The sequence below is a fragment of the Thamnophis sirtalis genome, unplaced genomic scaffold (genome assembly GCF_051295495.1).
Source record: "Thamnophis sirtalis isolate CommonGarterSnake01/CBP01778 unplaced genomic scaffold, rThaSir2_p1.2 scaffold_3, whole genome shotgun sequence".
Lineage (NCBI taxonomy): Eukaryota > Metazoa > Chordata > Lepidosauria > Squamata > Natricidae > Thamnophis > Thamnophis sirtalis.
Window position 1 is genome coordinate 138,251,079 of NW_028261383.1, and position 26,929 is coordinate 138,278,007.

Here is a 26,929-nt window from a genome sequence, read left to right on the forward strand (position 1 = left end):
AACGATGTAATACAAAGTAGTCGCCTTAGAATAATAGCATGGCATTCCACTGTCTGTCCAAAGGCTTTCAGTGAAAAAAAAAAAATCTGGGAAAACAGGAAGCCACTATTATGCAAAAGCACTACTTGCCCAGTGCCCCGGGGCTGCAGTGACATCCCCATAGGGAAGCTCCCCCTCCCCCCCCCCCCCCGAGTCAAAATGGTTGGCTGGGGTTTTTCTTTATTGTTCACTTTGGACCCAGGGTAGTTAAATGAAAGATTTTGCTTCTTTAAAACAAACAAAAAACCATAGCTTTTCAGAGCTGAATGTCAATGGCAAGATCCAAGAAGCATTGGAAGGAAAAGAAGGAGGAGGGGGAAAAGGGTGGGAGTCAGAGACAAATATATGTGGGTTCGGGGGTTAAATGATAAGAGAGATCTTTTATCCAAAAGCCCTGCCCCCTCTTTCACAGCTGAGTGAGAGAATTGAAGCACCAAGTTTGTGCTTACTTACCTCGGTGAATTACAGAGAGTTTACTATGTAGGTGTTCTAATGCTTTTACAATCTGAAATGCACAAGAGAGAGAATCAGCTGCAGCGGCTGAAGCAGAAAGAGTTATTTTCAGGGCACAAGTTCACACACACACACACACACACACACACACCCTTTCAACACTTAACCCCAGGTAGAGACAGTCTGGGGTTGGGCATCTTGGTAATTAACCAGCAGAAGAATGCTGAGCCTGCAGTCTAATACCAACGTAATAAAACATGATTCATGCCAAACACCCTTTGCAGCATGGCCAAGCTAAAGGTTGATATAAGCAGCCCTTTTTCCAAGGGTCAGACTCTACCCATCCTTTCTGCATCTTTACAGGGGAAATTTTTTTGATTAGAATTCCAGCCGTCTCCCAATGAATCAAATGTTTTTATAGCAAGGATCCGTTTTGATTATTTTTCCCCTGCAGAACAGAAAGAGTTGGGGGATGAACAGAGCGCTGGTTACCAAGCAGGATTAAGTTAAAAAATTCCTTTGCAATAAAATAATATGCACCTCCTATTGTCAGTTACCTTACTGTACAGGTAGTCCTCGACTTACAACAGTTTGCTTAGTGACCGTTCAGAGTTACAAACGCACCGGACAAAAGTGACTTGTGATCGTTTTTCACACTTCTGACCGATGCAGAATCCCCATGGTCATCTGATCAAAATTCAGCCACTTGGCAACTGACTCATATTTATGAAGGTCGCAGTGTCCTGGGATCATGTGACCAGCTTTTGCGACCTTCCGATAAGAAAAGTCAATCTGGGAAACCAGATTCACTTAACAACTGTGTTGTTAATTTAACAACTGCAGTGATTCACTTAACAAATGTGGCAAGAAAAGTCATAAAATGGGGCAAAGTGTACTTAACAAATTTCTCACTTAGCAACATGAATTTTGGGCTCAATTGTGGTCATAAGTTAAGGACTATCTGTATAAACACAAGAAATGTCAAAAGGTTAAACAGATATTTTTTGTTGTACCTAAGTTGGTCCTGATCTTCTCCTTTCCTGAGAACGGTTCCTTCCCCATTAACAAAAATACTGCCACCACTTCCATCAACGTATTCCAGGAAACTTTTAAGGAAAGATAGCTATATAATAATTCTGTGCACCTGCTTTTACTACAGTCCATTTTCAAATGTGTGTTGTTTTTTTAAATTAAGGCAGATTGTCTGCAAACTGACTCCAAGCAGATCAGGTTGCACCCAGAACCCTTTCTCCTGCCTCAAGGGTTTAAGAAGCTGCAGACTGCAGACAGATAGACTAATAAAACCAAATAATTGCATTTCCTTCCATGCTCTTTAGAGGTATGAAGAAAGAAAAGGAGGAAATATAGCTGCGATTGACAGCTCTGGCTTCCAACCGATAGCTCCCCCCACCCCACTTTCAGCCCTAGTGTTTCCTGAAAGGTATAAGAACCTCAGTTAGTCAGCTAAGCAAAACATAAATACAATCCTTTTTTTTTTCAATTTTTTTTTTGGGGGGGTGGATTTTTACTTTTACAAAACAAATAGATTCCCCACTCCAGAGTTCATAGAACTCTGCCCCAAAACATACAAATTACAATCTTTTTTTAAAAAAAAATCTCAGATTATCAAGGTATTTAACGCAGAAAACATTGTTATCATTTATCTAACCCATTTGGATTTGAACTAAGGTGATTCATGCTTGAAGCAGGAAGGGTAAGGCCCAAATCAAATTTTATTTTCAATATCAGATCTTCTAATTACCATATTTTTTAGGTATAAGACAAACCTTTTTCCCCGTAAAAGAGGGTGAAAATTTGGATGCATCTTATACACCAAATATAGCCCCGTCCACACCGGCCCCCGCCCTTTGGCCTCTGCCTCCCAGCAATTTACCTCCTTGCAGCAAACAAGAAAATTGGGCTTACAGAGGTGGCAATAGGCTATGGCAATTGCTGCAGCCTGAAAGAGCTGATCATAGGGAAGCCCTGCTGAAATTGAAAGTGAAACTGGCTGTTTGCTATTTGCTGCAAGGGGCAAATTGCTGGGAGACAGAGGCAGATTTTTTTTACTTTTAATCAGGCTAAGCTGTTTGCTGCCAGGAGGTACCGTATTTTTCAGAGTATAAGATGCACTGGAGTATAAAACGCACCAAGGTTTTCAAGAGGCAAATTTAAAAAAAAAGTTTTGCATTCTGCAAACCTCCCCAAAACGGGCCTTTTTTTTTTTCCCCAAAAAAGGGCATGAATAGCCCTTAGGAGGCTTGTAGAGTGTTCCTAGAGTGGGGAGGGGGGGTGGCAAAAACGAGCAACAAATGGCCTGGGTTTTTTGTTTTCAAAAATTGGCCTGTTTTTTGTCAAAAAAGGCCATTAGGAAGCTTATAGGATGCTCCCCGGGAGGGGTGTGCAAATTTGAGCAAAAAAACAGTTCATTTTTTGCTCATTTCTGCCCTCCCCAGCCCCCAGAAGCTCTCTGAAAGCCTCCTAAAAGCTATGCAAGGCTATTTTGGTGAAGGGGCGGAATTTCAGGAGGCAAAAAAATGCTGTATTCAGCGTATAAGACATACCCAGATTTTCAGCCACTTTTTTGGGGGGAAAGGGTGCGTCTTATACTCCAAAAATACTATAAATGCCTATAGAATGTTCAAATTATTAGACTTATTTTTTAAAGACTGTTTTATTATTGTTCTAGACAACTTAACTAAATGAAGCAACTATTTAAAATAAATGCTTGCAACCCAGTGCTATTGTATTTTCTTTTAAATAGCAGAGAATAATGTATACTTCCAGAAAGCCACATCAATTTTAACAACATCTGTACAAGTATAGTCTGAAATGTAACACCACAAACAGTGTATATCATCTGTACTGTTTGCTGCAAGGAGGAAAATTGCTAGGAGACAGAGGCAGATCCCCCCCCCTTCTTGTTTTCCTCCCCAGAAGCTAGGTGCATCTTATACTTCTGTGTCTTATACTCTGAAAAATACGGTAAAAGAAACAATCCCTTAAAACGCACTGTACACACGTGATCCCCATTTAATAACAACAGCAACGGGGACTACTAGAACTACTGTTGCTAAGCAATGTGGTCACACTCTTTTTTTTTTCTTTTACCCTGACTTACAGCCGCAGCAATGTTAAATCATTTTTGAAAGAGAATTTCAATTTTTAAAAAGTAGAGCACTTACAGAGACAGCTATTTTCCCTAGGATATCCTCAGGAATCGTTAAGCCCCTGTCAATCACTTGCTTGTAGAATTTGTCCAGTGAGGTATCCATCAATTCCATACAAATCCACACATCACCCTAGACGAATGGGAGTTGGTGAAAGGGAGAACACATAAGTGATTTTGAGCTTCGACCAGTTTCTATCACCAAAACATATCCTTACCAAAACACATATGCACCACCTCCAAAAATTTCTTGTCGACTTAGGTTAGATTTTCAATATGGCCTACCACACACCGTAGTCTTTAGCTGCTGTGTGGAATGTGAATTATTTAGATTGACTGATGGAAGCAATGAGCAATAGATGTGTGGGGAAAAGGCACCAGAAATTAGATAATAGTACCAAGAGAAAATAAATCATTTACAAGCTGCTTGCCAGATAAAAACGGTTTGATCAATAAAATTCAACCAGAGAGAGGTCTACCTTCTAAATCACTGCTTAATTTGATTGTTTATGAAAAGGATGAAAGGATATGAAAGAAAATTCTGCTGCTGTTTTTGTTATTGTTGTTGTTGTTAGGATTTTGCTATTTTAAAAGTCTAGCATCATAGTCTGATACACTAAGGCAGCCATAATTAATGCAGCCCCAAAAAAGTCTTGCAGATCTTCCAACAGCATAACTCTTCTTTAGTGAGATGATTTGGGATTACACATCCTTCCAATACCTCTTTTGCTATTTTTCATTGCTGGATGAAAATACATGCTATTCTCCATCGAGCTTTTCATCTTCTAGGTCAAAGGAAATTTTTTTTGTTCAGAACCTTCTGTCCGTGCCTGGGTTTCTTTGTGGGTTTTGTGTATATACTGAAGATATTTTGTATCAACTGAATTGTCTCCAGGGGTCTTACTGTAACAACTGGTTGTGCGCTGTTTGAAAATGATTTAAAGAAAACCTTTGGGCTTTATTTGACCACCGCAAGCTCTCTGCCAGTTATTAAAGCAGTCCATCTTTTTTCACAAGAAGGCGCAAACCCCCTTCTGAATAATCTTTAGCAATTACCGACTTATAGTATTTTGGTTTGTTGTAAGGCATATTAAGTAATAGGATGGGACCGAGTTTGAGTAACTGAAATCCATGCATTATTTGGTTTCAGATCCAATCAGTTGTCAAATGAAGGACAACACTTGGAATAGCCCAGCAGGTTGCCCACTCCCAGGCTAAATGACCATCCGGTTAATCCAGTATAATTTTCTATGTCCTAGATAAAAGCATGAAAAGGTCTTAAGTCCTACCTCTCGAAATAGTGCACCATAGAATGTGACAGTGAAATGACAGTCTACGGTTCTCATAGAAATGTCCAAGTCCATCAATAGCCTCTTCTGTTCCTGGCTATTCACGGTTGCTCGGATTCGCTGGAAAACAAGAGCCAGTTCACTCTTCCTATTTTTAATCATGGATGCTTTATCAGACAACAACCTGGCTGTCAAAACGATGACCATCCGTCAAAAAGATCTTACCAGAAGCAAACCTTCTCTTCCCTGATCTTATGGATGAACAGAATCAACCAAAGAGAGTTTCAAACATGTCCAGGCAATTAGCCCTGTAGGTGCTTAAAGAAGATAGCTACCTTTTCAATCACACCGCAAAATTAACTGGCAGCCAGAGCTGTTTTCACAGCAGTAGCATTACATTGGCAGACCTAGGAGTTTGGCTTATTTTATCAAGCTAATTTAACGAGTTATTTTTCTAGTGGCTCATCTCTTTTACTGCAAGACAAGGAGAAACAAATGCCTGCTGGCCTACTCTCAGAAGCAGGAAGCCTTCAAATTAGGTTTAAAGATGGCAGCCACAAAAGTTGAAGCCAGCCAAAGTTGTGGCTTGGGAGCCTTACCCCGAATCCCAGCATCCTTTGACAAAACTCAAGTGCTTTTACGGCCTTAAATAAGAAGACTGCAGTCTTTGGCACACTTACCCAGTGGTAGTGGTGGAGAGTGAGTTTTTTGAAATCCAGTATAATTTACTACTGAGTGCATAAACATAAACTTAGGCTACAAGTGCCCCATAACAGACACTCCAATACGAAACTTTTTAAAAAGCCTCTTTGTGTCTTTGTGAAATGGGGATGATAACACTTACCTACCTCACAGGCGTAATTTATGTCTGGGGAGCACTGTGAGATCCTCAGATGTGAGGTGCTATAGAAGGGCAAAGGATGATTGTTATTACGTAAGTGCTTTTCTTTTCTTTCCCCCCTCTCTGTTTATTTATATTTGCTTTCTTGGGTCTTCTATCATTAACAAAGCAACAATGGCAGAGCACTGGGTAAAGAGGGACCACAGAATGTGCACCAGGTTTAGGAATGCATTCTTCACCTGCCCCAATCCAACACAGCTGTTTGCATGAATGGCAGTTTTGATGCACTCTGCCAGGATTCTGCCATTCGTTTTCATGGGAAAGGTGTTTGTGCGTGTATGTGCATCTACTGAATTCTTGCTATCCATGCCTCGATTGAGTAGGCTCTCATATTTATCCAGTCTCTGTGCTCACTAGGGATAAGTAGGCCTTTGTTGACCTTGGTATCTTTTATTAGGCATTGGTTACCTCAACAAGCTAAATCATGATTTGGCTCTGTATCTGGATATTATCAAAATATTAAGGGAGTACACTATGGTTTAGCAGTAATTTGGATTCAATAATATATTTGTATCAGGCTAGTAGTTGTCAAAACAGCTGGAATCTGTGACTAATATAACTGATAGGCAGTTTGGCACTGCATAGAAAATTTATATTTCATGTAATTGTAATTGCTTTAAAAACAAGTTCTAGTCTGTTCCCCAAAGGCATACTTTACCATTCTCACAGCTTCTAGAAAGGAAACGAGCAAGTCATAATCAATTATATTTTGTATGTTAATCAGTTTCAGTAGAATCTGCCATTAATATATGCAGTACATTCTTTTTCAAGTGTTTTAATTCAGTGGAAAGGGGACAAAATATTTCTTTCTCTTTCTGTTTTAAATTTTCATATTTAAAATATTGGAATGAAATTATCTAATGATATGATCTGTATGGGTGATTAGCTACCAGGAATTTATATTAAAGCAAAAAACCCATTGATGTTCAATGGCTGTAATGATATTCAATGGTTATAATATCCATAGTAAATTCTGAATATTATTGAATGTGATGCTTTAAATACATAATTATAAATATATCATTGTAAAGGCATATTACAAAGAACTAAGTAGAAGTTCTAAGTCAGTCAGATTTTTTTTGCAAATAGTATTCTTTCACTCTCCACGCAGTCTGTGTGTGTGTGTGTGCGCGCGCGCGCGCGCGCGTGTGTGTGTCTACATGTGCCTAAACTTTAAACCAAGGTCTGAAGTAGATTTAGGATCTTAGCATATTCCAACTGTGGTTAATCTGAGGCCTTCACAATAAAACCAGATATTAAAAGGAAAGACCAAAACCCACATTAAAAAACTTAGTCATTGCTTAACAACCCCAATTGGGGATGGAATTTCCATAGTTAACCAAAGTGACTGTTAGATCAAACATCACATAACCGCACCACTTAGCAATGATAGTTCTAGTAGTCCCTGTGACTACAAGGGATGTCATGTGCTTTATGATCACACTCCTTAGGAATAGAAATTCCAGTCTCAATTACCATTGTTAAGCGAGGACTACCTGTATACGTGCACGCATATGAAATTCCCTCACATTTTTATAAAGACTATTTGCATGGAGAGATTCCACTCATTCTAAGCAAAAAGAAAGAAAGAAATATTACATGCTAAGAAAAATCTGTTTCCAATGTAAGCAGCCAAACTGCTTAGAAAAAAGCCAACACAATATATATATTGGTAAAGAACCACAAATAAGTTCTAAAACCCATTCCTGTGTGGCAATCAATCACAAAAAGGAGAAAAAAATATAAAGAGATGTTTGATTTTTAAATATGGAAGCAGCACTTATGGAACATAATGCAAATATGGCATCAAATTTTATGAATGACTGTATGTGCATAGATCTAGACAACTTATGATTCACCAATGTACAAGTGAGCCAGATATTTGGGGCTTTCAAAACTGAATGAAACCTGACCATTACACTTTGGCCTGATCTCATCCATCTTGCAATTTCAAAATCCTGAAGAAGAGCTGGGTGAATTTGGACAATTGGACGGTTAATGCACACCAGGAGAGAATCTACCTTCACTGCCATTATTTGCCCGCTGGGCATATGTCGCATCATCTCTACCACCCCATATGCACCACGTCCTAATTCGGATATTGGCTCCAGGTCATCAGCTTTAACTTCAAAGTTCTGTGAAGAAAACAAAACAGAAGTTAAAAGGCAGATCTTCATTCCAATTCAGCCAAAGCAGGTGAGCTGTTTAACTTTCCGTTTTCTTAGACTTTGTTTCCCTAAAGGGAAATGAACACTTGATTTTCACACATTAAATAATTTTACTTTCGTGTGCCTAATTGTTTGCATAGGTCCCCCCCCCCCCTTTCACTAGATTAGACAAGTGGTTTGCACAAGAGATATTCTCTCTTTGGAACCCAAAAGAATAGCAGTTTTATCCCTCTTCCATTCTCCAGATCACTTCAGATGTAATTCAGCGTCAGATTTCACCACAGGTGAGAGTTGCGGGTGAAGGAGGATTGTGAACAAGCACTCAGGGTCATGGGCAGTTGTATGGATGCTGCAGGGGTGAGGGGAGTATTACAGGCAAGGTGTAAGCAGACACTGCAGAGTACAGGTGGGTGAAAAAACTGCAAGAACAGGAACAACTTTTGATTCCCCAATTGTTTTCCCATTGATTTTGATTATAGGAAGCCATTAGAAAATGTTTGAAAACAAAACCATTTGAACATGGCTTGCTGTATTGTCATAATTGCAAGGTGGGCACTGACCATCATGTTGCCGTGGTGACAATTTTTAAGTTCCCCCATAATATCACCATTGTAATTATGAATGGTTGCTGAATGAGTATCTACCTATATTGATGCTCTAAATTGAAAGTTAATTCAATGCCTGTAAAAGCACCCCACATCATTTAAAAATGTTAAAGCTTTTTGAATGCTGGATTAAACAGATACAAGATATAATATATAAAAATGTAAATAACAAGAGTGAGAAATAAAATTATATTCATACAGAGACACACACACATACACACACTTATAAGACTACTGCATTCATTCCTATTCACTTCTTCATTAATTTCCACCTTAGTCCTCCCAACAAGCACACAAGCAGATCCACCCACCATATTTTATCTTCATCATACCTTGTCTCCAATATTAATGCAAGCTTTGGAATCCAAATCTCTAGGTGGCCTGTGAAATTAAGAAAAGTAAAATCAGAAAATAATCTGATGTGCACTTAAATTCACACCTATGAATAATTGTATAGAAAAATGCATTAATCTACTCAGAGGAAAAAAATGCTGATTTGGATTGCATTATTAGGAGAGTTTGGGAATTAATACATTTTTAAATTGTATACTTGGAAAATATTGCTCTTTAAAGAAACTATTACTTGTATATGTGAATCTCCTATCAAGTAATTTTTAAAATATGAATCTAAGTTTAGGGGTTGCCAATAATTAGCTATCACAAGAAATTTTTTATCTATCTCAAGTTGTAAAAATATTTTTAATTAACATGTGTATAATGATAAAAAAACACTGAACATTTTTAATGTAAGAACTTTTTAAAAAAATGCAGCAGCAACAATTATAAAAAGGCAGAAACTGTATTATTCAAAGGACCTTCAAAGTATAGTTTGTGAACAGGCATAAATACATTTTAAGCCTTAAATGTATCTTAAGTGTTAAATGCTTACTTAATTGATCTCTTCCATTCTTTATATTACAGGTAAATTACTTTGCTGATCAGTTAAAAAAATGGAAACTCAGGCAATTTTTAAATATTCTTCACATTTCTGCTTGGTGGTTAGAAATTTGGTCCATTTTCACAGACCATCTTTTGAATAATATTTATTCAGAATTATTATTTTGAAGATTTTCTGTGCTCCTATAGATAGTATTGTGGTTGAAAGAATAACTAATTCCTCTAAATGATGAACTCTTCAAAATACCTTTTACTCACCACAAAAGAGCCACATATTATGTTTGATCTTCATGTCTTATATATTGCTGAAGTTGGGGTTCATTATCACTCCTTTCCTCTAACCCTCTGTTTTATTTTAATTGTGTGCCTAGAGAGATATACTGTAAATGTTCAGTTTTCATTTAATCTAATCTGATGAATTGCACAGAGAAGTAAGTTTACCTGGAAAATGTCTTATTTATCTTGCATTATACCTTATTTATCTTTCAAATACCTTATTTATCTTGCATTATCCATGACAGAAATAGCTCCAAGTAACCTGAGCACGGATGAACTTTGTCATGAATCCCTTCTTTTACAAAGGACCAGCAACGTTTCTTTTTAAAAAAAGGCTCCTGCTTAAGTCGACTATAACTTAACACAGAAAAATCAGAAGATGTTAATGAATAAAGGGAATATATGTGTCCCAGGATAATGAGACAGGATCCAATCTGGGTAGGTCACTGGGTCTTTCAGACCAGACTGCAAGTGGTCAAACAAGGAGACCTGAACTCATTGGTAGCCCCACACTGCAATGAACAAGGACACACATTCAACTTTGCGATAACCAAGATTGTTGGACGGGCAGGGACAAAAACAGCTGGGGAAGTGATTGAAGCCTGGGAAACACACATACCCACAGTAAGCCAGTAGGAGTGCTGATTTACCACCAGCCTATCAAGTATTTAGAAGACCAGGGCTGGGCAGCACACAAACAACAGCTAATGACTTAAAAGCCAGCCATCAACACACCCCAATCAACATCTAAAAAGCCACTTACAATAGGCACTATAAATACCACACACAAAACAGCACACACTCTGCTAGAGAGAAGTTCCCTGAAGATGGGTTTTAGCATGAGTCTGAAAGCTCAGAAGACAAAACCTCTGGTCCGACCCAGATTGGATCCTGCAGAAGACATTAAGCTGAATTCCTCAACATAATCCAAAGTCCCTGTATCCATGAATTTTCAACTTTTGATATTAATAGAAATTTGCTTACTGTATTTCAAATTCCAAATAGGCCTTTCCTTTTCTTAAATTGTTCTTATTTTTAAAAAAAGGCTGCTTAAATAACTCAGAACTCCTAAATAGCAATACAGTACTGAAAATATATTCGCTGTTTTAAATGGCTTGCCTCACATAACATTAGAATAGTTTTTAGAATTTTCATGAATATTTTGATACTGTGGTAAATACAAAACAGTTATCAATCATCATTACTCCCTATCCAGTTCCCAATCAGCAGCAATTAATAATGTGAAGTGGGAAAATATTGTGTCATCACAACGTGCAGTGAATTGCTGCAGATATTTCACAGAACTGGACTGGACCAGTTTTAAGACATAACTGGCCATGTTATATGAGGGACTAGTAAATAACAGCCTCCACACACATGCATACATTCATACATATATGCAGACACAGCTTGTGCCGCTAGCCATTGTGTGTTAGAATAATAGGTTAGGATTAATAAACTGGGAAGGTTAAAGACCCTCTCCCACTTTCCTGACCTTTCCTGACTTATTAATGTTGTTAATGTTGATTTTACTTAGTGCCCTATATCTGCAAGACATATTGATTATAGTGCAGAAAACTAGGGCAGTGAGAAAGGACACTGCCACTGAACCTTGAAGAAACAGAAACTTAAAAAAAAAGACTGTTGGGGCTATCATAACACTAAGACAGGCTTAAGGACACAGGAGGCAAGAGGGTAGAAACAGCAGTAGACTCTTGTGATGGGCCATATCAAATAACCAGAAATGTAACATATAAACACGGGAACAGTGCAACTATACACCTTATTTACAGTGGAAGCTCCTATAAATCTGTATCTTTATCAAAGAGTTATTTTTACATGGACTTCATAAGTGATCGTGGCCACTTCGATTTATCCATTGATCATTCTACACGGGGTTGAAATTCAGCCAGTTCTGACAGGTTCTGCAGAACCGGTAGCGGAAATTTTGTGTACTTCGGAGAACGGGCAAATACAACCTGGAACGGAGATTTTGCAATATACTTCTCCCAGGAGTGGGGAGGGAATGGGGATTTTGCAGTATCCTTCCCCCGCCACGCCCACCAAACCGGTAGTAAAAAAAATTGAATTTCACCACTGATTCTACAGTAGCTTTAAACCTTCCCCATTGCCAAACAGGTAACTTCTTCCCTACCAGTGGCTCATTAAATTTCTGCTGGTGAGATAGTCACACCTGAATTGCTATTAATTTTTCGACATTTGTCAATGATATAGGTATGGCCAGCTGAAAGCTAAAGAAAGGAGAAGAGAAATAGTTCTGCTCTAGGAAATTGGTCACAAGAGAACATTCAGCCTTAAGAACATTTCTCTTATGAGAACATTAAGAATGTTCAGCATTCTGTTGATTACTAGAGCAGTATCGGGTTCTTGGTGGAGACTGTACTTCTGTTGGTGTTTTGGATGCCTTGTTATCAACTAAAAGAAGAGGGAAGCATGGGGAAAAAAACAGATACTGTATGCTTAGAAACTACATCCAAAGGAACTTATAAGATAAAACAGACCTCCTTTTTGAAAGGAAATATAGCAGACAGAGTCAAGAGCAAGTGGGGAAAAAAGGTTGTTATCCTAGCTGACTGCCAAACTAGAAAGAAAGGAAGGCTTGACACAATTCAGTAAAGCAAGTCTCTGTATTATCTAACAAATTTGTCAAGGTATCAAGAAATCATTAATCCAGCAAATGTCAAGGCTCCAAGTCACTCTCCATGACCCTCCACACTAGGCAAACATTATCTTTTTCCTGGAAGCAGTGGAAAGGACTTTAAGGGCTTTTCAGGCCCCATCAGACTTTGAAGCTAACAGAAGACGTAACATAAACCCAGAAAACAAGAGACAAGATGGCGAAGAGAAACTTGGTTTTCTTCCTGGTGATTGTTGCAGATCAAGCAAGAAAATGTTGCCTGATACTTTCATCTACATCACAGCCTTGAAATGAATGAAAACTGCACAACTGAAGAGTCCAAAAGTTCAAGCAGTCAGCTTATTAGAATGCAATGTAAGAACTCTGTCTGGGGTAGTGCTATCCCATTCTGAGAGAAAGATAATGTCTAACATAAGACCCCCCCCCCACAGTCAGTCCCTCAATAATCTAAGTTCATGCTATGAATCCCCAAGCTACCCATGAATCCACATCTAAAAAAGAAGGCAAACTTAAGTCCCCAATGCCTTAGGTTCTGGAGTCTTTACTGCCAAATTTGTCAGAGTTTTGTTGCAGAAATCACATCCAGAAAGCTCACACAGATAACTGATTCAACAGGATTCATTAACTTCTTTACATACATAATAACACCAACAGCAGATTCTTCCAATGTGATAGAGTTACAGGAAAAACACAGGCAGAGGAGAGATGGTTTCAGTTTCAATTCAGAGAGCAGACTAGATTAGTTTTCTTGCACAGACTCATAGCTACATAGGTAAGTCCTGCCTAGGCTCCAAGCCATATGGCATGGCTCTCAGTCACCAAACAGTTCCCATTGGCTGACCCAGTTGCCATGTCTATACATTGGCTGACCTTGTTATCATATCTCTTGCCAGTTCATGAATATTCTGACAAAACTGGCCACAGCATCAAGCAGCTCAGGTAAGTCAGGCCCTTTGTAGCAGAAAGTTCTGATACACTAACGGCAGTACTAGCTGATCTCTAGAGCTAAACTTCATGAGCAGGATCTCATGTCTGGTTTCTGCAGAGCAGTAGCCCCAGAAGTCACTGGAGTCCTTTCAAATGACAATCACAACAACCACTGTTCCTACACCAGAGATGCCTACCAAACAAAACATTGATGGGCACATTTCCAAGAAGGGCACCCCACCTCTGACCCCATGTCCTGCAAGGTTCACATAATACATGCAAAGTTGACACTCTCATGCAGAACTAGAGCCGGAGTGGCACAGTGGTTAGAATGCAGTACTGCAGGCCTCTGCTGCTGAATGCCGGGTGTCTGCAGTTCATCAGTTTGATTCTCCCCACTCAAGATTGACTCAGCCTTCCATCCTTCCGGGGTTGGTAAAGGAACGTTGGTCCCAGGTGAATGTTCTTCTCAGCGTGGCGCAGGAGGGTCCAGGAGTGGGTTGTTCAATCCTTATTTGCCCAAGAGACTGAGTCAGAATTGAAGCCACGCCTCCAGCTTCCCCTACTGACTTCCAATTCCGACAAGGTGCAACTCCAACTAGAGAAACAGAAGAAGAGCAGGCCCTGCCCGTAGCATTAATAGCCCCGGAGACACGGACCTAACTAAACAACAAACAAGGGCGGGACCTGGACCGTCCTGCACTACGCTGAGAAGTGTGGTAGGACCAACGTTTCTTCTCCAGCTGATAGCGCAGGAGGGTCCAGGAGTGGGATATACCAAAGCCTCAGTCCCTAGGGCGAGAGCTCACTGGTCCATGGTACCCGAGGGAGCATGAACTCCTTGAAGCACCCGACAACCAAATGACGCCTCGGCAGATGCAAAAGCATCCAATCTATAATACCTAATAAAAGGTGAAGGGGAAACCCATGTCGCAGCTCTGCAAATATCCCCAATTGGAGCCTGAGTGTTCCACAAGGCAGTTGTGGCCGCACTCCTAGTTGAATGAGCCGTTATCCCCGTGGCACCAGCTTACCTTCGCCTCATAGGCTCGGGCAATACAAGCCCGTAACCATCACCCAATGGTAGAGGGGGACACCCGTGACCCAATGGTAGAAGGCTGGAAAGAAAGAAACAGCACCTCTGTCTTCCTGGAGGGCTCTTCTCCCCATCCCCTGTACTTCCTTGCCTGGAGGAGCTTGCTTCACTAGGGAAGGAGGATCCTGAGGGGAACTCTTCCTCTTCTTGGAGCTCTTCTATGGAGCTGCAGAAGCCACCCCAGAGGTGCTCTAACCGGGGGAATCAGCCATGGCAATGTAGCAATACTCTTTGCCCCAAGGCCTCACTCTGCTCAGTTCGGTAACCAGCACAGCAATCTGCGACTGTTCTCACCAGAGCCGGCAGTCGCAATGAGCCTCGTGGCAGTGAAAAAGGGAAAATAAAATGGCTGCCGACCATGTGACCCACCAGAGTTCCAAACAAAATGGCTGCCACCTCATAGCCACTAACAAAATAGCCACCACCACAAGGACCTTCCCAAGATGGCCACCACCCAAGAAGCTCTACCAAAATGGCCGCCCCCAGGGCCCCATACTCATGAGGGAGTAGCTTCCAGGAAAACAAATGGTGTCGGCGAGCAAATGGCCCCAAGAACGCGTGGATCAGCTGCTCGGCCCTCTGCAAGTCCAGCCAGCGCCAATCGGGCCCTCCTGTTATTCTGGACTGTTTGCAGCCACACGGGAGCGCCTGCGCTCCACATGCACACCCTTCACACCAGTAGCTTCGACGTCCACCAGCTGCAGCCCCTGAGAACCAGCAGCAATGCAGGGAAACCTCCCTGGCCCGTGCATGAGTCAGCAAGCAGTAATCAAGCCGAACGGAACTGCAATAGATCTCTGATAGCCGGCACAGCCAACTGCTTGCCTGCAAGGAACCTGGAAACCTCCATCAGGACCTAGCCCAAACTCTTCACCACTCTAACAGTAACCAGGTGGAAAAGAACTTGTGAGCCAAGTTCAACCCCTTCCATCAGCTAGTAACATTAAAAAACAAGAAAAAAATACTTTAAAGCAAACTAACTCTAAAAAAAAACAATTTTCACTCACAGCAATAAATTTTACATCTCTTATCGGGCAAGATTGAGTCAGAATTGGAAGTCAGCAGGAGAAGCTGGAGGTGTGGCTTCAATTCTGACTCAGTCTCTTGGGCAAATAAGGATTGAACAACCCACTCCTGGACCCCCCTGCGCCATCAGCTGGAGAAAGGAGGACCCAGATTGTTGGGGGCAATATACTGACTCTGTAAACTGCTTAGAGGGAGCTGTAAAGCATTATGAACTAGTATATATCTAAGTGCTATTGTTAGATTGTAGATGAGGAAAACTTTATTACAAGCCAAGTATGCATTCGGGACCAACAACCGGAAACTAGGGCAATTACCGTATTTTTCAGAGTATAAGATGCACCTCTTTCCCTCAAAAAAGAGGCTTTAAATCTTATACACAATACAGCATATTTTGCCTCCTGAAATCCCGCCCCCTTCACCAAAATGGTTATGCATAGCTTTTAGGTAGCTTTCAGAGAGCTCCTGGGGGCTGGGGAGGGCAGAAATGAGCAAAAAAATGGGTCATTTTTTGGTCAATTCCCCCCCCCCAGCAGCACTTTATAAGCCTTCTAAAGGCTATCTATGCCCTATTTTTGACAAAAAAACAGGCCCGTTTGGGGGGAAAACGGGCTATTTTTTGCTAGTTTTTGCCCCCCCAGGAGCACTCTACAAGCCTCCTAAAGGCTATTAATGCCTTTGGGGGGGGGGGAATGGGTCCGTTTTCATGAAAAACAGGCCATTTTTGGGAGGTTTGCAGAGTGCCAAAAAATATATTTTTTAATTTGCCTCTTCAAAACCTTGGTGCGTCTTATACTCCGAAAAATACGGTAGGTCTGGGGCAGACAGAGCATGGGAACCCCTAACCATATAGCTCTAGCTAGCCATTCATCAAGCACAGGAGACAGGCAACTTCATCTACTGGATTATCTAGAGGGTCGCTCCAAACAATTCTCAATCCGCTGACTCCTGAAACTCTGAACAGACCTGGAAAACTTCCAGCCAATTATCAAACCTCTGCCACCTCCATAAACCTACAGAATAATAAGCCTTTAACTTCTATGAGCCCGTCCTAAAGATGTTAGGACAGGCTCATAGGAGTTAAGGGCTTATTAACATCTTTTTTAGATCTCAGTATCACAGTCCAGCTTTTGCAGGTGACACCACCTGGCTGGTTATTAATTCTGTGCAACACAAACTCACTGAATTAGCACCCTCCTTAGTTCTCATCAAAGGTGCTCTTTGCTCTCACTACTAATCAAACACAGCACTTGCAACAAAGGAGAGCTGATAAGCCACTCTAGCTCTAGTCTCCCTTCAGATCGGTTAAAATCTGTTGAAACTCATGGAATTAAGATAGGGATTGAGGTTGAACTGCTCCAGCCCCCTCTCCATAATAATATTAAGATATACATACGTTGAGCTTGTCTGTGGTTGTTCAAATGCTTCTTTAGGAATTTTCAACCCTGGATTTTTCTTCTTGCCTGAGAAATTTAAAAAAAACAATGCATTAATTTTTTTAATTAAGGTTTAGCCTCACCTTGCAAAGTCTGCCATAAATATCAATCACTTTTCTTGAGGAATGCAAAGTTCTACATATAAAGTCCTTTGCAGAGACTTACTTTCAACCTCAATAAGCCCTAATATATTTAGGTATCTATCTGCGTATTTTCCCTTCCACCAATCAGATCCCACAGATTAGGCCTCCTCCGGATACCATCAGCTAGTCAATGTCGACTGTCGACCCCCCGGGGGAGGGCCTTTTCTGTGGCTGCTCCGGCCCTCTGGAACGATCTCCCCGTGGAGATTCGGACCCTCACCACCCTTCAGGCTTTCCGCAAAGCCGTCAAAACCTGGCTGTTCCGGCAGGCCTGGGGCTGATGAGTTCCCAGCCCCACTCGAATTGCTGATTGTTGTGTAGTTTTTAATTTGTCTTTGTATCCCGTTTGTCTCGTTTGTTTTTGTATTGCCCCCTTCCCCATGTGTTTGTTCGCTGCCCTGAGTCCCCCCGGGGAATACAGCGGCATACAAGTATAATAAATAGAAATACAAATACAAACACAATACTCTATTCAAGATGGCAGAATGATACACCATAACCCATCATTTCTTAGAAAGACTTAGTAGAAATCCAAGCCTTAAAATAATCTGGAGAGAATGAGACCCTGACAGATGATGCATGTGGCAAACCTGAAAAGCCAAAGTCTTCAAAGAAAAGAGCTTTTGTGTAGAGCCTTTTAATAGCTTCGAATCTCTCACCCTGACCCTTCTTGACCCTCATGTATTTTAACATCTGGGATGCCACAAAGGAACCAAAGTACACATTTTATTTAAAATTGCATGAATGGGATTCATTCCAAGCACAAAAAATGAAAGCTTTATTAGTCGAGATTGGTTGGCTTGCACTTGCACATTGGAGGCTCTAATAGTATCCATGTTAATGCTTCCGTAAAGTCTATTTAATAGGGACGCAGTGGCTCAGTGGCTAAGATGCTGAGCTTGTCGATCAGAAACATCAGCACTTTGGCGGTTCGAATCCCTAGCACCGTGTTAACGGAGTGAGCTGCCGTTACTTGTCCCAACTTCTGTCAACCTAGCAGTTCGAAAGCATGTAAAAAATACAAGTAGAAAAACAGGGACCACCTTTGGTGGGAAGGTAACAGTGTTCTGTGCACCTTTAGCATTTAGTCATGCCAGCCAAATGACCATGGACACGTCTTCAGACAGTGCTGGTTCTTTGGCTTTGAAACAGAGATGAGCATCGCCCCCTAGAGTCGTGAAACGACTAGCACATGTCTGAAGGGCACTTTTACCTTTAAGTCTATTTTACTCAAAAAGCATAAAAAGAAGTTACTGGTGATTCCCAAATACTTTAAATTTGAACACAGATAGCCCAGAAGCCAAAAAGATAAGCAAGGCAATTTCAGCAAGCAAACTACCAAAATCTCTTTTTACATCCTGCTGAGATTCTACAGGTAGGAGGAAGGACAATTTATTTGGTTTATCACTGAAAAATCCATGGCCACCAATTTGGACACCTATTCCTTCATCGTTTTATATACGGTGACAGGCTTCCTTCTATGACAATAAGAACAATATTAAGCAATATTATGCAAATTCTGCTGAGTAACCCAACAGTCAATGGCAGGACCAATATCTGACCCCATCGGTTAAAGAACTTACCATGTTTTCCTGAAAATAAGACAGGGTCTTATTTTGTTTTGACCCCTGAAATAAGCACTTGGCCTATTATTTGAGGTACAGGAGGCAGCGAGCATGGTCACTTCATGGCTGCTGCTGCTGTGCTGCAATATTTTCAGGGGAGGGCTTATTTTAGCGCATTCGCTCAAAAGCATGGTTGGGGTTATTATCTGGGGAGGTCTTACTTTCAGGGAAACAGAGTAGTTTCTTGGTGAAGTCTAAGAAGAGGCTCTTTCTCTGTGGTTGCTCCTGCCTTATGGAAACATCCTTGCCCCGGGGTATGTTGGCCCCCACTCTCTTGATCTTCCAGAAGAGCATGAAGATGTAGCTCTGACAACTCACATGGGTATCCAAGAGCACCATGTATCCTTGGGAGTGGTTGGTACCTTGAAGGCACACCCTCTGTGTTTTCACTTATCTTTCTAATGTTTGCTTTTCCTTGTTCCTTGTCTTTCTTTTAAGTCTATTTTAATTGTGTCTCTTTACATGATTTTATGATCTTTATTTTTTTTATCCATTTTGAATGGATATCATATTCATATCCATCATCTTTACCTGTAAACCGCCCACAGCCACTGGGATAGTGAGATGGGAAGTGTCTAAATTTGATTAAATAAATACATTTTAAGAGGGATTTCTCAAGCCTTCTCCTTTCCCAGGACAGGGTTGGCTTTTACTTTTCCCTTAATAGATTTTGCATTATCTTCATCAAGGTTATCTCCATATTATTCTAGAACAGCTTATGTCCATTCCCTTTTAGAATAAAAGGGTTAAAAATCAAAATTATATACAGGTAGTTCTTGATTTACGGCTACAAATTTCGGTTGCTAAGCAAGACAGTTGTTAAGTAAGTTTTGTCCAATTTAAAATCTTTTTTTGCCACAGTTGTTAAGTGAATCATTTCAGTTCTTAAGTTAGTAACAGTTATTAAGTGAATCTGGTTTCCCCTCTGACTTTGTTTGTCAGGTCACAAGTTGATCACATGACCCCAGGACATTGCAACTGTCATAAATACATGCCACTTGCCAAGCATCTGAATTTTGATCACTTGATTGCGGAAATGCTGCAATGGTCTTTAGTGTGAAAAACAATCATAAATCACTTTTTTCAGTGCCATTATAACTTTGAACATTCTTTAAATGAATGGTTGAGGACTATCTGTAATAAAACAATGGATTAACAGTACAAAATTACAAAACGTTACAACAAAAGACAAAGACCAGGAGAGCAAAACATCCAAAGTAAGCCAGGATGAAGGTTCAAGCTTGTATTATACCATCTCATCACAGGGCTTTCTTAGTAAGCCACATTTTAACTTCTACTCTGAAAATACAAACTGGGGGCTAGTCTGATCTTGGATAATAACCTTTTCCTAAGTATAGGCAAATCTGTTTCCTATTACTGCTGTTCTGGGTAGCACTTAGCAGACATCCATTAATTGGCAGCAAAGAGATACACAAAACTAAATGATTAAAAAATGAACTTGGGTGTACTACACCAGTGATGGCTAACCTTTTGTTGTTGCGTGCCAAAAGTGCATGCACACCCATAATATAAAGTGCGTGTGACACCCCTGTGTCCTCTGCCCCCACACACATGCCCTTGCAACACCCCCCCCCGTGCTCCTACCCACAGACCCTCGTGCAGGCCCATTACCCTGCTCTCATGTACATGACCCCCCTCACATGCACACGGATCTTCCGCATGCGCCCTGCCCCCTGCACATGCTTGGCAGAGACCCAGAAAGACCAGCTGGCGATTGGGAGGACTGTGCGAATGCGCGGTGGAGCTGAGCTGGGGCAACAGCTCGCATGCCTGCAGAGAGGGCTCTGCGTGCCACCTGTGGCACATATGCCATAGGTTCACCATCACGGTACTAGACCAAATGGGCAACTATCTTAGAAGATCTGGTTATAGTGACTGGCTTTTAAGGGGGAAATAATAGGAGCTATTTGAGAAGTGCGATCTATGCAACTAGGTCACTCTCTCTTCCAACAGCTTTGGGGAACATACTTAAAATGTCAACAATGATTGTCAGGGCTATTTCTTCTTAATACTCAGTGTACTATATTGTTTCCAATATTACACTATCTCAAGTGGTTTAGAATACATAAAATGCACCAGAAAAATAATAAACTGTTAAAAACATGCACAGGAAGGAGGTGAAGAAAATGAAAACAAAACAAAACTGATTTGGGCTTTACCCTGAGTGGGGCAATAAATCACTTTCAAGAAACACAAACACGGGAGCTTAGCTGTAGAAGATTCAAGGCCGTGGCTCAGTTTCCCAAGATAAGTTCGTTTCTTTTTTAGGCAGATGTGAGAGAAACTCTTATAATGACGATCAGTCACTGCAGAATCTGGGCATCTAACCGTATTTATACATCAGTTCAAGGATGTAAACTCTACCATAAGTGAAATTCCACTCATTTCTCAGCTCTGGAGAGGAAGAGCACCTGCAGGGTCTTAACAACGATGCCTTTTTAAACACTTCAACCTCCCTGGTTCCACCTTACAATTATTTCTTGACTTACTACCACAATTGAGTCCAAAATTTCCATTGATAAGCAAGACAGTTGTTAAGTGAATTGTGCCTCATTTCATGACCTTTCTTGCCATGGTTGTTAAGGGAATGACTGAAGTCGTTACATTAGTAACATAGCTGTTAAGTGAATCTTTGCTTGTCAGAAGGTTGCAAAAGATGATCACAATGATCCCAGCATAGTGCGTCTGTCATAAATACATGCCAGTTACTAAGTGTCCAGATTTTGATTACCTGACTGCAGGAATGCTGCAACGGGCATGTGAAAAATAGATATAAAACACTTTTTTCAGTGCCACTGTAACTCCAACAGTCACTAAATGAATGATTGTAAGTCAAGGGCTAACTGTACAGTATTTAGTGCCATTTATATCATAAGGATATGGAATATGGGACGCAGTGGCTCAGTGGCTAAGAAGCTGAGCTTGTCGATCAGAAAAGTCGGCAGTTCAGCAGTTCAAATCCCTAGTGCTGCGTAATGGAGTGAGCTCCCGTTACTTGTCCCAGATTCTGCCAACCTAGCAGTTCAAAAGCATATAAAAATGCACCTTTGGTGGGAAGGTAAAGCGTTCTGTGCGCCTTCGACGTTTAGCCATGCCGGCCACAGGACCACGGAGATGTCTTGGGACAACACTGGCTCTTCAGCTTTGAAACAGAGATGAGCACCGCCTCCTAGAGTCAGTATTTCAATATGGGAGTCACATGTACCCATCAGCAACCAATTGCTACATTTTCCATGAGCTTCTACACCAAATGCAAACACACTACAGTACCTAAGCATGAGGTTACCCGTATGTGTAATAAGCATCCCTGGTCACAAAAATAAATTGAGCCTCAATTACATAATAGGAACATAGAAACATCACATTCTCAATATTCCTAATTGATAAAAGGTCTCCATTTTGTAAAGATTCAAACTGTTGTTGTTGTTTTTTTTAAAAAAAACTTCTTCTACTCATCACTGCATTCAAACCCTAGTTCAGAACCTGTAAATGGCTGCTTCAAATGTCAGCAAAAGACTAGAGCCAAGTGTTAGCAATGCATTACTGACACTTAACCCCAAAATTCTCAATGGCCACCCCTCCTGATTTTATACAGAGGTAGCACTGAAAGAAAACAATACTAGGGTATCACACACTGTAACTGCTAACTCTCTCATTGTGACAGCATACTCATTGGGAGAAAGATAACTCAGAATTTCTCCAACCTTCAAAACGTAAAGCCCCAACTAACATAGGCTAATCTCAGACTAAGAGATAAGCAGTCTTGATATTGGTAAAGTGACCACTGTCTCACTGCGATATCACACTCTGATGAAGTTTGGTCTCACATGGTTATCCAACTACAGGAAAATATTATCTACTCTGGAATCTGGTGGATTCTTAAATGGGAGATTTTCTATAAGACAGAATTGTTGACTATATTAATATCCTATATGATTCTCTTACTGACGCTTTACAATATAAGTAGTATTGGCCTACTTCAGTGCCCCCCCCACCCAACCTTTTGGGCACCAGGGACTGGTTCCATGGAGAAAGGTTTTTTCACAGACCAGAGGAAGTGTGGTTTTCCATGCTTCCTGCATCCCATGGATGGGACTTTGCTTGTTTGCGCAGACCAGTTGCTGGCATATTGCAGACCAGGGGCCGGTCCTCAGACCGAGGATTCTGGTCTACATGACTTTGGCATCCTACTCAGGTGTACCTTGAAGGGCTGACAATACCTCTCCTGAGGAGTAGATGATAAGAAAGCGTTGTTGTCTAACTAAGCTGCTTTCCAATGTCTGTAATAGGATGCTAGTCTGATCCAGTGAGCCTCTTAGACCCGCATTAGCTAAATCTACAAGACGTATTGCATTCCTTCAGTTCTCATTTCAAACATTTACACCCTTAGACTAAACAAGAGTCACCGAGGAAAGGTGCTTTGTGGCCAAATCTTCAGATCCCCACTCACATAAAATAAACTGAGAAACAAAACAGTCATTTGTCTTTCAGAGGAATCTGGCACTGGGTGAGGTTTGGGCCTCACAAGTGTGCTTTACCTCTCAGACCTCTAAGGACCCAAATGGAGCTTCAATTCTTCTGAAATAAGGCAAATAGCAGCCTAGTCAATCTCATTTATAGTAGTTCTGGCCTATTATCTTCCAACACCTGAAATGAATGACATATGCAGTGTTTTCGGTAAGTTAAACTCCTTCATGAAGCCATTCCTTACGAGGCCCTAATGCTGAGACCCGTTTAAACAAACTACCTCTGTGGAGTGATTAAGCTGGGTGCCCTTCAGCCAGCCACCCTCTTTTGGCCCTAAAGGGAAGGCAAACTACTTTTAAAATCTTGCCAAGAAAACTGTAGGGTCTAAGACAGCGATTGCGAAATATGATACATGCGTCACATGACATTTGGGGTGACATGCCAGCATTCAACAATAACCAACAACTATTCTCAAAACTACATCCCATTCTTGTACAATTTTCAGGGTCCACCTGGGAATGGGCCCTGAAATAAAATGTGCTCTGTGCAGCCTCCCAACTCTCAGGAAGTTGCCCAAGAAGGTCTCTCTCTCATGTGGCTTCTGGAACCTCTGAATGTTGAGAGGCTCATGAGAACAGGGCATGCTTTTGCCTGGTTTTTGGAGGCTGCAAAGGCCATGGAAGAGCGTCCTCCCAAGCCGTTTCAAGAACAAAGGCCTCGTTGACGCAGATCAACCTTGAATAGGCTGCCAGGAGAATACACCTTGGAGAACAGTGCAGGTAGCCTTTTTGAGTGACAGCAGTAATTCATGATGGCCTAGATGGGAGTGACAATAGAAAACTGCTTATCTTTTGTTTGGGAATGTGATATGGGCACAGAGTGAAGTTAGGCACTGTCTGAATTTTCAACACAATGAGTCCAAAACATTCGCCATCACTGGTCAAGGTAGTCGGCAAGAATCAATGCTGACTTCAACGCTCCCTCCTCCCCAGATAAAAAAGCACAACTCAAAAGTTACAAGGCTGCACAGGGATAACGCTGTCCAACCATTTGGAACTGATGAACGTATCCAGAACATTGAGGTGTTCTAAATGGCTGCTGTGGGGAATAATAATAATTAATAATAATAAGTAAAGGTTCCCCTTGCACATATGTGCTAGTCGTTCCCGACTCTAGGGGACGGTGCTCATCTCTATTTCAAAGCCAAAGAGCCAGCACTGTCTGAAGATGTCTCCACGGTCATGTGGCCGGCATGACTAAATGCTGAATGCTCACGGAACACTGTTACCTTCCCACCAAAGTGGTCCTTATTTTTCTACTTGCATTTTTACATGCTTTCGAACTGCTAGGTTGGCAGAAGCTAGGACAAGTAACAGCAGCTCACTCCATTATGCAGCACTAGGGATTCGAACCGCCGAACTGCCGACCTTTCTGATCGAAAAACTCAGTGACTTAGCCACTGAGCCCCCACGTCCCTCCCTATAGCCAATTACAAAGCACCAATCTATCATGATGTCATCCCTCTGGAACCATTCTACTCAGACAGGACATTCCTTTCTTCTTCTTTTTAAGGGAGACACTTAGCTGCAACCGTCCCTTCATTTTATTTCATGGGGGGGTGGGGGTGTCTTATGGTCTGCTTGGTACTAAAGACAGAGGATGTTGTTTTGCAACCTAATCGTTTTCCATTTTCTATGATTGACAGTCAAGAGCAACAGGAAGCCCGGAAATTGAAAAGGAGAAAGGCTATAGCTGTGACAGAGGCTGGCGAGCCACACTGGGATCCATAAAGATAATGGAACCCCAGTTGGCTCTAAGCTGAAGCATCTCATTTGTGACTGGCATGGTTTAAATGCAGCCAGTCCTTTAGCTCTCAGTCTTGCACAATGCATAGTACGTTTGCCAAAAAGGGGAGCAAAGACAAGACTGCTAAGCCTCACAGGAGACTTAAAAGGTAAGAAAAAACCTGTTACACCTGGTCAAGGCCCATTTTATCCAGTATTTTGTGTTGTATATCACCTTCCTCAGTCCATCAGGTTATTTGCAAGCAGAGTCCTCTCACAGTTGTTCCCCTGCAAATGATGTGCTGCCACCAACTTGAAGGTAAATAAGGAGTCTTCCACATTAATAGCCCTGGACTTCGATAATTTCCTTTTAAAGCCATCCAGGTTAGGGGTATCACCATCTCTCATGGTACTTAATGCCTGATTAATTATGCTCTGTTCAGATGTTATTTGCATTTCTTTAAACAACCTCTCATTCTAATGCTTTGAGAAAGCAACAAAATGCTTTCTCAGTCTACTTTTTCCTCCTCCTCCTCATTTTGTCCATGCACCCAATGTTCTGTGCACAGGCCAATTCAGCTACTCAGGTATCTTCTGCTTGAGCGGGAGTTGGGCTAGATGACCTTCAAGGTCCCTTCCAACTCCATTATTCTATTATCCAGGGAGCTGACCTCAAAGGTTTTCCCCATTCACTCAAACTGTCAGACACAATCCCTGCTGAAAAGCAAATGATCACACTCAGCTGGGCACCTAAAGCATTGGATATACTAGTGAAGCATTCTTGTATATTATTTTCAATTTTTAAAATTTTTTTTTTTAATTTCCAAAGTTAAAAAATAAAATCCAAAAAGGAAAGGAAAAAAAAGAAAAACAAAACAATACGAAAAAAAGGAAAAATGTGCATAAAGACAAAGTAAGCCACAATTTAAACAAAGCAGTCAACAGGTAACCCCATCAACAAGCCCAATTTCAAAACCCTCTGTTAATTGTTTATTATTGAATTTAACTTGCCAAAAATCCTTAAATGACTTGCAAACTATCATAAGCCCACTGCAATCATTATCTACGATCCATCCATGATCACATATCCTTGATTGCTTCTTGTTTTCATTTTTAAAAGACGTTACATTATAATCTCCATTCCTGCCAGAACTACTACACTGCCTGTCCCCGCTTTAAAACTGCTGCTATATTCCAGATAAAGGAACGAGGTAAGGACAAACAAAAAGATTTTTTTTAAAAAAAAAAGTTTTCACTGTTCAAATTATAGCTTAAATCATGGCACCAGTAGGCCCATAGGAATAATTCAGAATTCCCCCCTTTGCTGTAAATCTGCAATTTATTTGAAAACACAACTAGTTTATTAGAGGAAAAGGTTGTACATTTTCAAAATAAAAAGGATAGTAGCATTATGAGCAAATTTCCTTTTGACAAGTAAAGGGGATTTCGGCAACTAACGTAATTGCCAATTTCAGGTGTGCATCTGGACCTGTTTCCCCACTGCCTATCTTGGCTACTTCTTATTGAATGTTTATAAGAGGTATCCCTGATCTCTGGTCTACCTACACCACTGGCTGCATTCGTAGACTACCAGACAAAAACAAAGAGGTTGACTCAGCCTTCCATCCTTCCAAGGTGGGTAAAATGAGGACCCAAATTGTTGGGGGCAATATGCTGACCCTATAAACCGCTTAGAGAGGGCTGTAAAGCCTGTGAAGCGGTACATCAGTCCAAGTGCTATTGCTATTAACATAGAAAGAGGGTTACGGAGGTAGAGAATGACAAAAAAAAGAGGAGGATTCATGGAACATATGGAAAAAGGGCTAAGCTAGCACAATGTTCAATGATTAAGGCGAAGCCAAAATGCATGGTGACCCTTGGAATCATTGTAAAAGCATCGAGCTCTTCACTTGATCCCACATGCATTCTAAGAGGTTATAAAAATCAACAG

General features: G+C 41.0%; 1 protein-coding gene across 2 annotated transcripts in view; it reads right to left on the reverse strand.

The window, feature by feature from the left end:
• MAP2K6 (mitogen-activated protein kinase kinase 6) overlaps nucleotides 1–26,929 on the reverse strand; it is a 116,631-nt gene that overhangs the window by 31,633 nt on the left and 58,069 nt on the right. For both annotated transcript variants that reach the window (XM_087710200.1, XM_087710199.1), the window contains exons 2-7: nucleotides 16,899–16,965; nucleotides 8,957–9,005; nucleotides 7,873–7,986; nucleotides 4,951–5,070; nucleotides 3,678–3,794; nucleotides 493–544 (exon numbers count right to left, since the gene is read on the reverse strand). In XM_087710200.1, coding sequence (XP_087566326.1) covers nucleotides 493–544; nucleotides 3,678–3,794; nucleotides 4,951–5,070; nucleotides 7,873–7,986; nucleotides 8,957–9,005; nucleotides 16,899–16,965 — 519 coding nt within the window. The remainder of the gene's footprint in view (nucleotides 1–492; nucleotides 545–3,677; nucleotides 3,795–4,950; nucleotides 5,071–7,872; nucleotides 7,987–8,956; nucleotides 9,006–16,898; nucleotides 16,966–26,929) is intronic.